Source organism: Trachypithecus francoisi, unplaced genomic scaffold (genome assembly GCF_009764315.1).
Source record: "Trachypithecus francoisi isolate TF-2019V2 unplaced genomic scaffold, Tfra_2.0 Lachesis_group0, whole genome shotgun sequence".
Lineage (NCBI taxonomy): Eukaryota > Metazoa > Chordata > Mammalia > Primates > Cercopithecidae > Trachypithecus > Trachypithecus francoisi.
This window is the reverse complement of record NW_022681453.1, coordinates 61,118,142-61,132,114: the sequence shown is the minus strand read 5'-3', so window position 1 is coordinate 61,132,114 and position 13,973 is coordinate 61,118,142. Positions and strand designations below refer to the sequence as shown.

The following is a 13,973-nucleotide window of genomic DNA, read 5'->3' as shown; positions in this document are numbered from 1 at the left end:
TTCTAGCAGGAGCCTGGTGCCCCATAACTTGAAGCCCTTCGAGCCTCAGCTCCAGTACCCAGCTGGTGATCGGAGAAGTCTTACCTTGGTTGTGAGGCTGGCCTCAGACCTGACCTAGCCAAGCCAGAAGGACCGACTGTTGTGTGGGTGGGAGTGGCAGGCTTGTGGCTGCTCCCCTAGAATGTATCTAAAAGTCTTTCTGTTTCCACACCAAGCCCCCAGTGGTAGGCCACATTTCCACTCTCCCCAGTCCTGGACAGGGCCTCATCCCAAACCTGCCATCCCCACCACCTGGGCCTGGTGCTTCCTCAGGAACTTGAGGGGCAGGTGGGAGGGCAGCCCCAAGGGCAGGCCTGACCAGGGCTGTGGGAGGTCGTTACTCCTAGCTGGGCTCTAGCCTCAGTATTTACTTGTAGTCTTAGACCTTGTCTTAGAAACGGATTTCTAAGGGGAGTTGGGCCAGAGCAGGATGGTCCCTCTGAGACCACCTGATGGACAAGTGTGGGCCTGGCCTTGCAGAAGCCACACCTCAGCACTGTGTTTTGAGACTGCCAGGACACATGTGCAGCCAGGTCTGCCCTGCGCTCCCTCTGTACCTGTTGGCCCCAGGAGCAGGCTCAGGGAAGCCCTGGACAGGAGCACAGCATGTGGCCTCAGGCTCCAGACCAGCCAGGCGCTGTGAAATGCTGAGACAGGCAGGGTGCTTGCCAATATAAATATGTTAGAAAACCTGCCGCCCCAGGGAAGCAGTAGGCCATCTTCTCGTGCCTCAGGTATTTGGCTGCACGTGTGGCCGTGGCCCCTCTCACCTGAGAGCAAACAGAGTCCACATTCCAGCAGCCACGCGTGCTTCGAGATGGCAGGCCCTGGTGTGGCTTACTGTGGCGTCTCTCCACCTGGCTCTTCCCTGTGCAAAGGGAACTCATGCTCAGAGATGGGTGGTAAGGCTCACTCTTCTTTTTCCTTTGGGGCAGGCACTGTCCCAGCCACTTCCTACATGTGCTCTCACTTCACCCCACTAGAGGCCCAGGAGGAAATAAGTTGGTTCATTTTACAGGCGAAGAAACTGAGGCCTAGGGAAATAGAGTGCAGCCAAAAGTCACTTAGCTCCAGAGCCAGGACAAAAAGCCTAAGGCTCACTTCCTACCCCAAGTGCCTGTCTGGCTGCTGGTCCTGCCTGCAGGTACTTCCCCAGCTTGCTCCTGCTGAAGCCAGGCCAGCATGAAGTCCTCAGGAAGGCTGGTATGAGCCTCCCATCTCATTCCTGAGGGGTCTGAGCCCCATGGCCTGGGGAAGAGCAACAGAGTCCTGACAAGGGCCAGGGGTTGGGCATGTGGCACTGTCCAAGAGTCAGCAGAAGCCCCAACCTGAACTTCAGCACCCACCAATGCCTGGTTCTGGAGAGCCAGGTGTGCCCCTAAGTGGTAGTGCCCACCTCACTCCCCTGCCCCAATCCCTTCTAGGGCCACATCACCCACTCCTTTCCACTCAGCAAACATTATTGAGCCCCATGGGGAAATGGAACAGAAGGTGCTTCTCCCCTCGAAAGCTCATGCCCCAGCAGAAAGGGTTCTGCAGTGTCTGTCTAACCTGTGGGCCTTGTTCCCTCTGCTGTCTGCCTGACAAGCTCCTGTTCATCCTTCAAAGCACAGCTCAATAAGGCTAGAAACATCTAAATGCCTATCGGAGGGGGGGTGAATAAATTACAGCAGCTCCTCCCTGTGGAAAGGAACTAGGAGGACATTCTTTATATATTGAGTTAGAAGAATCTCCAAGACATGCTGTCAAGGAAAAATACAGAAAGCAAGAAACAGCGTTGTGTTCCTATTTGTGTTTAAAAGCGGGGTGGGAAGCAACTAACAGACTACATCAGGAAAACGCGTAGCAATTTCTCATAAAACTAGACACACACCCTACACCCAGCTATTCTACTCTTGGGTATTGAAACCCAAGATGAAAATGTATGCCTATACAAAGACTTGTACAAGAATTTCATAATAGCTGAAAAATAGGGAATAGCCTAGATGACCATCCACAGGCAAATGGATACATGTGGTGGATCCACACAGTGGCATTTTACCCAGCAATAAAAAAGAACAAACTACCCATACACACAACATTGGCGAAGCTCAAAAGCTAAGTGAAAGAAACAAGTCATGTTGTATGATCTCATTTACATGAAATTCTAAAGCAGGAAAACCTAATCTATGGCAAAAAAAAAATCTAACAGTGGTTGCCTCTAGTGTGTTAGAGATTGGCGCAAGGAACTTTCTGGGCAATAGTAATATCCTTCACTGGAGTTTGGGTTTCATTAGTCAGGACTCATGGAATGCTCCACTTAGGATTTGTGCATTTCACTGTATTTTTTACATTTAAAAATAATCATAAGTGGCCAGGCATAGTGACTCACACCTGTAATGACAGCACTTTGGGAGGCCAAAGCAGGCAGATCACCTGAGGTCAGGAGTTCAAGACCAGCCTGACCAACATGGAGAAACCCCGTCTCTACTAAAAATACAAAATTAGCTGGGCATGGTGGCATGCGCCTGTAATCCCAGCTATTTGGGAGGCTGAGGCAGGAGAATCACTTGAACCCGGCAGGGGGTGGTTTCAATAAGCTGAGCATGCGCCACTGCACTCCAGCCTGGGCAACAGGAACAAAACTCCGTCTCAAAAAAAAAAAAAATTAAAAAACTATAATCAAGTACTGAACTCTAGGTAAAGATACACGTGCTTGACTACGGAGGTGGTTGTGTCTGCAACTCACTTTGAAATGCACAGAAGACTGACAAGGCAGACTGGCAGGCAGACAGGGATGGGCAGTGCCTAGACAACAGGGATATGGGGGCTCACCTGAAATCCTTTTTTTTATTCCCCCAAAGGAGGTGCACTATTCCTGGAGGTACTGCAATACCAGGTGGATACATGGAGTGGAAGGAGCAAGGTCCTATTCCATCTCCCTGCTCCAAAAATCAATTTAATATACTGTCCTCAGACAGCAGATACTAAACTGATAAGAACACAAACTACACTTGATCTTAGCCAAAGGCTGAGAGGCGATCGCTTGTAATTCTTGCAGTTTTCCATGTGACATGTTTCATAATGAGTGTTGGGAAGGTGCTATGAGTGTGTGCTGCCCCACGCATGTCCTGGCCATCTCTAGAGGAACACACCGGTGTAAGACAGGCGCTTCCGGAGAGGGAACAGGAGGCAGGGGACAGGTGTGGAGGGAGGTTTTTCACGCTACACGCCTTTGGCAATTTTCCATCAAAAAACTAAGTGTATGTACATTTAATTGAAAGCCCAACTCAGCCTTCCCCCACTGCTCCTTCCCCGCATGCACCTGGGGACACATACGCCTTCCTCCCTCCCTGCCTGCCGGGACTGCACACTTCCGTCGCGACTTCCCAAGTCGTGCTAGGTGTGACTTGGAATCTCGGACCCCCGGGCTAGGCCTGACCACGCCCCCATGGGGGGGGCAGCACGGCGGGGGCGGAGCCTGGGCCTGAAAGGCCACGGGCGCGGCTCTGTGCGCGTCCGCCCACGCGGGGGCGCTGTGTCCTCGCAAGCTCCCGCGGGGCGCCGCGCGGCCCTGGGGAGGCTGTGGTTTTCGACGGGAAAAGGGAGAGTGGCTGGCACTGCCCCCGCTGCCGCTTGGCCCTGAGACCCCCACCGCCCACGGGATAGGCCCCAGTCCACCCAGCCGGGCCCCCCACCCTTCCCCTTGTCTCGCTCCCCTTGGCAGTTCGGGCTTCGGGTCAGTCCCACACTCGCGCCCAGCTGTCTCTGCTGCGCTCCTGTCACTGGCTTTGGGAAGCCCCCCGGCCCCCTCTCTGCACATCTGGCACGCGGCTCCTCCCTAGCGGCATGTGGGTATTTGGGTTGGGCGAGCCTCTCCCTCTCGAGTCCCGAGTGGGTCCCGGCGGCCCAGGGCTCTTCTGGAGGGGCAGTGCCTGAGAGGCGGGTCGCTTCGAGTGGGGATTTGTGCGCTCTGGGGCGGGGGGTGGGTGGGATGGGGCAGCCTGCTCTTGCCCCCGTCACCCAGTGGGGCGCGAGCAGGGCCAACGGTGCACTGAGAGCGCTCAGGGCGTTCCCAACAGCATGACCTGACCCAGGGACGAAGCTCTGGGGGATGGGACCACTTGCAATGACTGCTAAAGGAGCACAGCGGGGCTGGCCGGCGTGGAGGGGCGGGGACCGGCATTCCTGCGGGTCTGCCGGGAGGGTGGGGAACGTGGGATTTAGCCATGGGACCTGTGGAAGGGTTTTTTGGTCGGGGTCCTGACAGTCAAGTCTGGGTTCTCAAAGATGGTTGGGACAGTGGGCAGGCTTGCAAAGGCCGAAGAGGCTGGTGGACCTGGTGGCTGAGGCCTAGGCCAGGCAGGGGTCGCGGTAGGGAGGTCACAGTAGGTGTGGTCCCTCCTCCTCCCAACCCTCAGGCCTAAGTAACTCAGGGCTTTGTGTTAAGGCTGCACCGGGACCTCCATCCACTTACACACGCGCGCACGCAGCCCAGTGAAAACCTGCGCCCTGTGCCCCGTGTGCAGACCTGCAGCATGCACCCGGCACCCCGCCGTGTCCCCCGTTCCCTGCATGTGGCTCCAGTGTAAGTACAGTGTGCCGTGTGCGGCGTCCCAGCGCGCACCCCGCACCCCACCGTGTCCCTCTGGGTGCGGGGTCCGCGTGCCCGCGCCCTCCCCGCAGCTGCCGGCGTCCCCATTAATCACGCGGCGCTGACGGCGCAGTGATCTGCGCGCTGGCGGCGTGACGGTGACGGTGACGGCCGGTGACGGAGCGGGCAATCGGCGGGCGCCCATCGGCCCATCTTATCGCGCCGGCCCAGCCGCCGCCCGCCGCGCGCCGCCCATTGATCGCGCTGGGTCCCTGCCCGGGGGTCAGCGCGGGCCGGGCCGGCCTGACAGCCGCATCCATCGCCTAGACGCGCGCTGATGGCGGCCCGGCCTGCACGGCCCGGCCATTAATCACCGTGCCTGCCGCCAAGTGACGGGGAGGGGCGGCAGGGCAGCAGGGGCCGACAGGCAGCCCCCGCGGCCGGCCCACCCCTTCCCCATTCTGGTGCCCCGCTGCGTGGCCCACCCTGCGCCCTGAGCTCCCCAGCCCCACTGCCCAGGCCTCCCTCACCCCCTATCCTGCTCTCCCCAGAATGGAAGGGGCGTGGCCGCACACTGGAGGAAGCAAGAGGAACTTACTTCTGTGTGGAGAATGAATGGATGACCACGAATGGAGGGGTGAACACTGTTCTACCTCCCGAGGGACCTCTTTTCCAGACACCAAATGAGAGCAGGTCTGACCTGACAAACACCAGCGCTGGCCAGGGCAAGGGGGTGGTCATTCCGCCCCCTCTGGCTGCCTCAGCCCTAGCTGAGCCTCACCCAGGATGGGATGCCAGGGCCCTGGTGAGAAGCAGTGCGTTGTTTCTGGCAGTTGCCCCGTGCTATCCCCTCCGCTCTTGGGCTGTGTGGCCCTGAGCCAGTGCTGGCCCCTCTGGGCTGCACGGCTTTTTCCAAACACAGGGGGATCCTAAGGGTCCTTCCAAGTGCCAGCTGTCTGCGAAAGGGAGGGGCAGGGCCTAGCAGGCTGCTTGCTCCAGTTTGACAAACTGTGACCTCTTTCCAAGTGGGCCGGGGATCAAGAACTCTTTACTGCCTGTTAGTCTCTTGGGTACCTGATGCAGCCACATGTGGGTCACTTCACCAAGTCCTCACATGGGTCTATGGGATATGAACTTCCCACTCTCACACCAGGAAACCAAAGACTCACGGGGCTAGAACCAAGGGCCACACAGAGGAGGAAAATGCAATCAATGTTATGCCCTGCTGAGCCCCAGAACCCCTTGGTCCCCACCCACTGCGCCTCTGCCCACAGCCCTCCCAGAGCAGGGCCTTCTTGGGGTACCCCAGCTGCTCTGCCCAGGGCTGGCCACAGTTTCTGAGAGATAGAGGTTGACTGGGAGTGCAACCCCACCCCCCTTCTGTAACCCCATTTTATTATATAAATGGCTAAGAAAGGTTTGCTAACCAAGAAGTCACTTTCTGGTGTGAGAGCACGATCCATTTAGTCCTAAAAAACAAACTATCCTACCAATCAATCTGGCAGATGCAACCCTAAGACATGTGGCAGTAAGAAGGTGTCTGCACTGAGAAAATGAGGCAGGGCACAAGGCGGTTTCCCTGCTATGGCCAGGGACGCGTCTTTCAAGAGCCCTTCCCAGTCTCACAAGTATCTCTGGGGCCATTAGCACAGGAGATAGGGTGCTGGGATTTATGTGAAAATCCCTCCCTCCCTCTCCTCAGCCACCCAATCGGCTCCCTGGGTGACACCCAAGAGAGCCTGGGCTGAGAGCCTGGAAAATTCAACCACTTCCGATGACCAGCCCCCACCCTGCCTCACTTTAATATTACAACAATTTTTCACACTGGAGCTGAAATAGTGCAAAAAATGGGGCTGCTGTAATTGTTGTTAGATTGTGTGTCAGCCTGATAAGATGTAACAAATATTTTCCTCCCCACCAGGGTCTGTTTCCCTCTTAGTAATGGATGGAGAAACTTCTCATAGTCGGCGAGGGATCAGTCGTAAAAACTTCACCTAGAAGATTAATGTAATAATCACAGACCTTGCTGGGAAAAATGGGAGGAAAATTAAAATAATCTCACCTTCCTACCTATCCAGAACCATCTCCCTCACTTTGGAGCACACCAGCGAACTGGGCCAGCTCTCTGGGCACCACCTCAGCTAGGATACCTGAGGAGCAGGAACGAAGGGTCTGTGGCCTGGGAAGAGCGAGACCATGGTCCCCTCCTCACCTGGCTGCTCTGGATGTTGGTACCTTGGGCAGCCGAAGAAGACTCTGTCCCCACCCACAGCTGTGAGATCTGCTGTCACCACCACTTCCATCCCGCTCCTTAAACACCATGAAAGGCTTGGGGCCCAAGTGAGAGGCCCAGCCGGAGCAGAGGCCTGCCTGGTTCTTGTCCTCTAGGTGGGTCACCTTCTCCACAGCGGACCCCGCTTCCTTCACGTGCCTGGTACAAAGGTCAGATCTTGACAGCTCCTAGCTGCCACTAAATGCCAACACACAAAGAGGCAGTATGGCCCCCAGGTGTTAGGAACACAGGTTTCAAGCAGCCTGATTTCAAATCCTGGTTCCATCTCTCGCTAGCTGGGCAAGGGACTTGCCTGAACTGCCCCCTCCTCCTCTGTGGAAGTGGACTTGGAAGTGGGCTAGCACACCTATCCCAGTCTCACAGGCTACTGTGAAGGCGACATGGAACGCAGAGTGTGAACACAGTCCCTGGTGCAATAAGCTCTTGCTGCATCTCCCTTCTGTTTGTCTAACATGGCTTGAGTGGGGAGGCTAAAGACAAGTGCAGCCTCAGAGGACACTGGCAGCCAGCATGAGCCACATGCACAGCTGACTCCATGAAGGGTCCTACCACCACTGCTGTGCATGCCAGGGTCCTCAGGGGCCAAGCCCAGGGAAAAGATTCACACTGGCAGCAGGGACAAGCTGGCACCTCTCAGGCTAGGTGGGATCCCCAGCATCATCTCCGCCCCCTCCCACTGTCCCCTTGACATGACTACAGGGGACTGTCCCTCATGGAAGGACAATGCTGCTTGCCCCACAAGGAGCTCATTGTTAGTTTGGACTAAAGCACTGGACCAAGATGACCATCCTGGTCAGCCCTGCCTCCCATATCATAACATCACGGAGGTCCAGTCTGAACTTGCACAGGGGCAAGTGCTAGGAACAGTGTCCGGGTGCTCAGCCCTACCTCAGGCACCACGGAGCCGGCAGGGAAGGACAGGCCTGGCAAGGGCAAGAACGCAGCACTCATCCTACTGGGAAGGCACATTCCAGTAAAGTGCACTGCCCAGTGCTGCACTTGCCCTTGCTGCTTACTTAGTGAGTGAACCCAGAGATGCAGCCAGAGAGATGGGGACACATCAGAGGGACACACGAGCCAACTGACAGAGCTCTCACTGGTCAAAGCTGGTTCAATTTGAGCAACAAAATAAATCTACTAAAGTATACAATAAACTTCCATGAGTCCATTCTGATACAATCTTCCATGCAGAATCCCAAATAATTTCGGTAAATACTCAGTTCTCTAGAGGTGAGCATAACCGCCACCCTTTAAGTGTGGGCTGCACATAGTGACTTCCTTCCAAAGAAATCAGTATGGAAATGCAGCACAGAGTAACTTTACAGTGAGAAGACCCCACAAACATGACCTCAGCCATCAAGGGTCAAGGTCACCATCAACGATGAGTCATGATGTTAGCATGTGATGAGAACCACACATGGTATGATGTGATGAGAACTGCATTTCACCTCTGTATCTTCCTCTCCATAACCCACAATCCCAGTCTACTCAATGAGAAAAGCATCAGACAAACCCCAACTGAGGGATGTTCTACAGAATACCTGATCAGTCCTCCCCAAAACTGTCAGGTCATCAAGAACAAGGAAAATGTAAGAAAATGTCACAGCCAAGAGGCATCTAAGGAGACATGACAACTAGTTGTAATGGGTTATCCTGGATGGGATCCTGGGACAGAAAAAGGACATTAGGTAAAACTGAGAAAATGTGAATGCAGTATAATAATGCATCGGTATTGCTCATTCACCGTGACAAATGTGCTATCTGATGTAACATGTTAATAAGAAGGGAAACTGGGTACGAGATACATGGGAACTCCCTATGGTATGTTCACAATGACTCTACATCTAAAACTGTTTTGCAAAGTTTATTTTTAAAAAACTTAGAGAGACAGAGAGAGAGAGAGAGAGATCAAAATAACCTATGAAGATTTATAGAAAACACACCAGGTAAGGAAGGGTTCTTTCAAAGCAACCACAGGAACAGTTATGATAATTTAAAAAGAAATGCTTTCCACACTGAACTGACAGTGCTGTAGACCACGCCTGAGTGGGGACGGCAGCCCCAAGCCCAGGGGCGAGCGCCCACAGGCCAGACCCAGGCCAGGCACACCTGGGGAGTCTCTTGCTGCTTAAAACCTCAACCATCTCACTTCATGTACTTATCCTGCTGATCAGCCAGGATTTTGGCAGAGGACTTGGCATCATAGAAAAGCTCACTGATCTCTTCGACGTGCTCTTTCTCAATGCTGTCCTTCCCGTTGATTTTAGCAAGCAAGTTGGCCGGGGTCAGCAGCTGCACTGAGTACCTAGAGTGGACAGGGGCCAGGGCTGGAGTGAAACTGGGGCCACCGAAGCCCCTTCCCCCAAATCAGCAGGCAGCACTGGCACCAGGAGCAGAGCCCAGTGCTAGGCTTGTGCCAGCTGATATGAGCACAGAAAAGGGGAGACAAAGTTGTCACTTCTCAGAGAGCTGCAGTCATTACCCCATCAGAGAGGGGCCAGGAGCCACCAAGAAGACATAAGTGCTATTCCCCAAATCTTTAGTACAGTCTACAAATCCTCCAATAAGAAGTAACATCACTGCTACTGGAAAAGGACTGCAAACTTAGATGTATACAGATGTCCAACAGATAGGGATATTTAACATGGTAGGGAAACGAAAACACAGCCAGCTGGAAGTACATGCCCATCTAAAGGCATGAAGACTCTGCCGTTTTAAAAAGCACCCCTTCATCCAAACCTCATAGCTTGCATTTCTGCCTTCAACTTCAGGAACAAGAACTGACTAAAGGATGTAGGGAAGGGCTGAGGACTGTGAAGCAATGATTTTACAATGAGTCAGGCCACTGTGAAGGGACATGCTCTGCAGGTCCTGCCTTTGAGTTGCTGGAGAACTGTCTATGTCTGCGCTCCTCCCTGGCTCTCTATACCCACCGCCCAGACATTTTTTATTTGCTTGACGGTTAAATAAATCAAAAAAGTTAAAGATTTACCAGGCCTCATAACATCACTGGGAGAACAGGAGCCAGGGCCCTGGCTAATTAGCTGCCACATGGTCCCTGCTCTCTAGTTCTATGCATCTTCTCTGCCACAAGAAGGCCCAGGGTCAAAGCACTCTCCACCAGAGGGGAGCATCTGCTGCAGGACACGGGGACTTCACCCTTACTCTAGCTTGTTAAAAACCATCAGATAAATCCTCTGCATTTGAAACTCAAGTGCCCTGGCACCCATCACGCCAGGAAGAGCAGATGGATACAGTCCTGTGCCCTAGGAAGGGATCTGCCTTTATTGTCCAGAATGACCCCAGTGAGGGCCCTGGCTGTGCTGGGGAGGCCCCGGCAGGCCCAGGGTACCGGCTCACCTCAGTGTCGTCTTGGTGCCAATCTCCCCCAGGTGGTTCAGTGCCTCCTCACTGATGTTGATTCCCTCCGTCTGGGCACGGATTTTAATGATCTTTTAAAGGAGAAAAAACATGATCAACAGTGACTGACCTCAAGTGTCCCATTTCTAAAGTGCTTTAAAGACAATGTTGCTCAATATTTCTCACTGTGCAGCATAAGAGAAACCAAGACCTGGGCTGGTGGGCAGGAAGCAAACGCCTGCCCAGCACTGCTGGCCCGGCACCCTCCAGAGGGCATGTGCGGCCCCACAGTATGCATGAATAGCATCACGGCCAGTATGCTATGTTCAACTGACTCAAGTGTGACTGGTGCCCCCGGAGGTGTGCAGCTTTCAAGTGGCTCACTCTTGCCTCCATGTCCTTCCCTCCCCTGTCCGCAGGCAGAGAACTGGGGCCTCTTCTAACCTACCCTGGGCTCCCACAAGGGCTCTAACCTACCTCTCCAGCATGGGCACTACCACCTACAAGCACTCAGGCAAGAAGAGACATTTTTTATTTGCTTGATAAATATGATGGTTAAATAAATCAAAAAAGTTACTTTTAAACATTTACCAGGCCTCATAACATCACCAGGAGATATCTAATCTATCAAGAAGAGGCTGACGCTTGTTGTAGTTTGAAGATCTTAGTAGAGCTGGAGGGGAGGCAGGCTGGTGGCGGGGATGCTGTAACACGGTGGACCAGGATCCTGCAGGCGTACCAGCACTGAGTGATAAGGGGCAGCCGGGATAATGATGTTGTGTGTTGTGGAGCTGAGATAACTGCAGGACTTCGAGCCGCATATAATACAGGAATTTTTCACTTTGGCAGCTTCGTAAACAAGATATCAAGAAGCCCTTGTTGAAATTAAAGCCAAAAAAGCACACCCAGTGTAGAGGCACAGGAGCTGGGAAAGACTGAGTCCCAGCTTCAGCCTTCCAGGAGGGAGGAGAGCCAGAGCTTTACTGAGGTGGCCACATCAAGCCTCGCCTGTCAGCTCTCCAGGCCGAGACCCTGCGGGCAGGAGCTGCAGGGGTGGGGAGCCCAGTCTCCGATGATCCTGGCTGGGCTGGGGGGACAGCATGTCGGCTGCCCATAGATGGGAAAGGCCTTGGAAAGCCCCAGCAGGCCAGAGCGGCTGCAATGAGCCGGCTGAGGGTGAAGTGCTTGGCCAGCAAACACTCTGGGGAGGCAGCCCCTCCACCCACAGCCACCACTGCTACAAGGTGCTGTCTTAAGTCTTCCCTTTTGTCAAGACAGGCTCAGAACTCAGATCTTTGTACGAAATGTGCTGATTTTGGCCAGACGCAGTGGCTCATGCCGGTAATCCCAGCACTTTGGGAGGCCGAGGCAGGTGGATCACCTGAGGTCAGGAGTTTAAGACCAGCCTGACCAACATGGCAAAACCCCATCTCTACTAAAAAGACAAAAATTAGTTGGGTGTGGTGGCGCATGCCTGTAATCCCGGCTACTTGGGATGCTGAGACAGGAGAATCGCTTGAACCCAGGAGGTGGAGGTTGCAGTGAGCTGAGATTGTGCCACGGCACTCCAGTCCGGGCAACAAAAGAGAAACTCCGTCTCCAAAAAAAAAAGGTCCTGATTTCTAGGTGTCAGCAACTTGTTCAAATATTTCACAAACACTGCATAGGCCACATGAAACTTATCTGCTGGGCTCATGGGTGAACTACTGAAACAATCTTAGCTTGTGCAGGAGGAGTTCCACTGTTTGAGATCCAAAGCTAAATGCAGTTGGGCAGAGAGGGGCCCTCCGAAGTTACTGGATGGTACAAGGACAACCAAGAAAAGGAACTGGGGGTGACTCCCTGCTCCATCAACAAAACTCCCCTCTGAACACAGCTTCAAGATAAAAAAGGCTTCTCACTCACAGCTGGGACTGAGGAAACTGCCAGGTCCTGACAAGAAAAATGTCCCCAGAGGACCTTCTGAAACTCCAGGGAGATACAAATATTGAATCCTAGAGCCTGGTCACAGGAGACAGCTTCAGTCTAAGCGTCTCCCCTTCAGTGAGTTGCACTGAATCTGCGGCTCAGCTTCCAGAATGTCAGGGACACTCTGCTCTCTCTCTCACTAGAGCAGGTCAAAGCAATCGTGAGAGCGTCTGTCTCAAGCTGCTCGAAAACGGACAGTTCATAAATGAGATCTTTAATCATTTAATAACCTGCAGGGATAGTTTATGAGGGTGTCGGCTTGGATTGCAGAGTACACAAGTTACATCGAGTTTGTTTAAAAACCTAGCCCAGGCTCCAGTAAAAATGCTGAGGTTATCACCTGTGCCAGTGGGAACAAAGCCACGAGTCCTGACAGAAAGCCTGAGGAGAGGCCCTCCTGACTAAGCCAAGAGAGCCCCAGCCCAGAGCTGGCCTGGCAAAAGTCACTGTTCTAGAAACACAGTGCAGAACATTCCAGACTGCTTGGGCCAGGAGCTCTGGGTTCGAATGGCGGCAGCAAGGGTGAATTAGCTCTGAGTGGTAGTCCTGACTCTGCTGCTTACTCTCCACATGACCACAGGACCCTCATTCTTGGAGCCTCCAACATTGGCTATTGCGAAGCTGTCGTACGTTGTACGTAGAGGACCCTAGAGGGTACCTATGAAGCACACAAAGCTATGAATACAGTAATAACAACAGCAATGGGAAGGATGGGAGGGCCCGTTATTACCAATACCTCACGAATCCTAATGACAATCTTGCAAAGCAGGGAGCAGATCTTCCACTTAACAGAGAAGGTGGAGGCTCAGTGAGATGCACCAAATTGCTCAAGTCATTCAGTAGGCAAATGATGGCCTCAAAATACTCCTGGTGTCTCTGGTCCTGACCACATCTGTGCTGGGCTGCCTTTTTTGGCAGGACACATGGGGTTTTAGACCGAAAAGTAAGGTGCTATGTCCTGCAGTAAGAATGGGCCAAAAATTGCCTGGGACTCTGTTTCTGCTTCTGCTTCTGTTCAGTGAATGCCTTGGCTTCAACCTGGCAGTCACCCAAGAGCAAGACACCCTTACTTGGCGATGAGGCCCCCGGTCATTGACACCATCTCCTAATAACATATACAATTGCTACTATGAACCATAACTGCTTCAGTAATTTGCCAGTGCTGGTTACGAAGGGAGATCCGTGACTCTCCTGATGCATCCCTACAGCACTCCTGCATGCGGTCAATAAGAGATGCCAGCAAGCCCAGGCTGGGCCTCCAGCCATGGAAGAGTAGCTGAAGTGCTGGGAAAGCCCCCCCCCCCCAAGGAGAGGCCCTGACTGCTCCAAAGGAAAGATCCTGCTCACAAACTGCCAGAGGAAAGCCACCTCATGAATCCTGATGACAATGAGATGAGAGATTTCTAGCAGCAGGGAAGTTGAGTGGCACAGTGATTAAGAACACAGGTTTCTGGATCAGAAAGCTGCTAGCCACTGACTAATGTTATGAACTTGGGCAAATTAGTTACCCTAGGTCTCAGTGTCCTCATCTGTCTTTTTTTGAGACAGGGTCTCACTCTGTTGGAGTGCAGTGGCACCATCACAGTTCACTGCAGCCTCGACCTTCTGGGCTAAAGCAATCCTCTCACCTCAGCCTCCCAAGTAGCTGGGACTACAGGCACACATCACCACACCTGGCTAACTTTTTATGTTTTGTTGAGTAGGGGTGTCACTATGTGGCCCAGGCTGGTCTCAAACTCC

General features: G+C 53.4%; 1 protein-coding gene and 1 pseudogene across 3 annotated transcripts in view; both read right to left on the bottom strand.

Annotated features, from left to right (window-relative positions):
• Positions 1-2,880: 2,880 nt before the first annotated feature.
• Positions 2,881-3,061, bottom strand: LOC117084761 (annotated as a pseudogene).
• A 5,692-nt stretch (positions 3,062-8,753) lies between these two features.
• Positions 8,754-13,973, bottom strand: part of RUVBL1 (RuvB like AAA ATPase 1) — a 44,284-nt gene continuing 39,064 nt past the window's right edge. For 2 of the 3 annotated variants that reach the window (XM_033210887.1, XM_033210888.1), the window contains 2 exons: positions 10,266-10,357; positions 8,814-9,210 (listed from right to left, as the gene is read on the bottom strand). In XM_033210887.1, coding sequence (XP_033066778.1) covers positions 9,051-9,210; positions 10,266-10,357 — 252 coding nt within the window. In that variant the 3' untranslated portion in view covers positions 8,814-9,050. Of the gene's footprint in view, positions 9,211-10,265; positions 10,358-13,973 lie in introns of all 3 variants that reach the window. The other variant, XM_033210886.1, reaches the window with a different exon arrangement.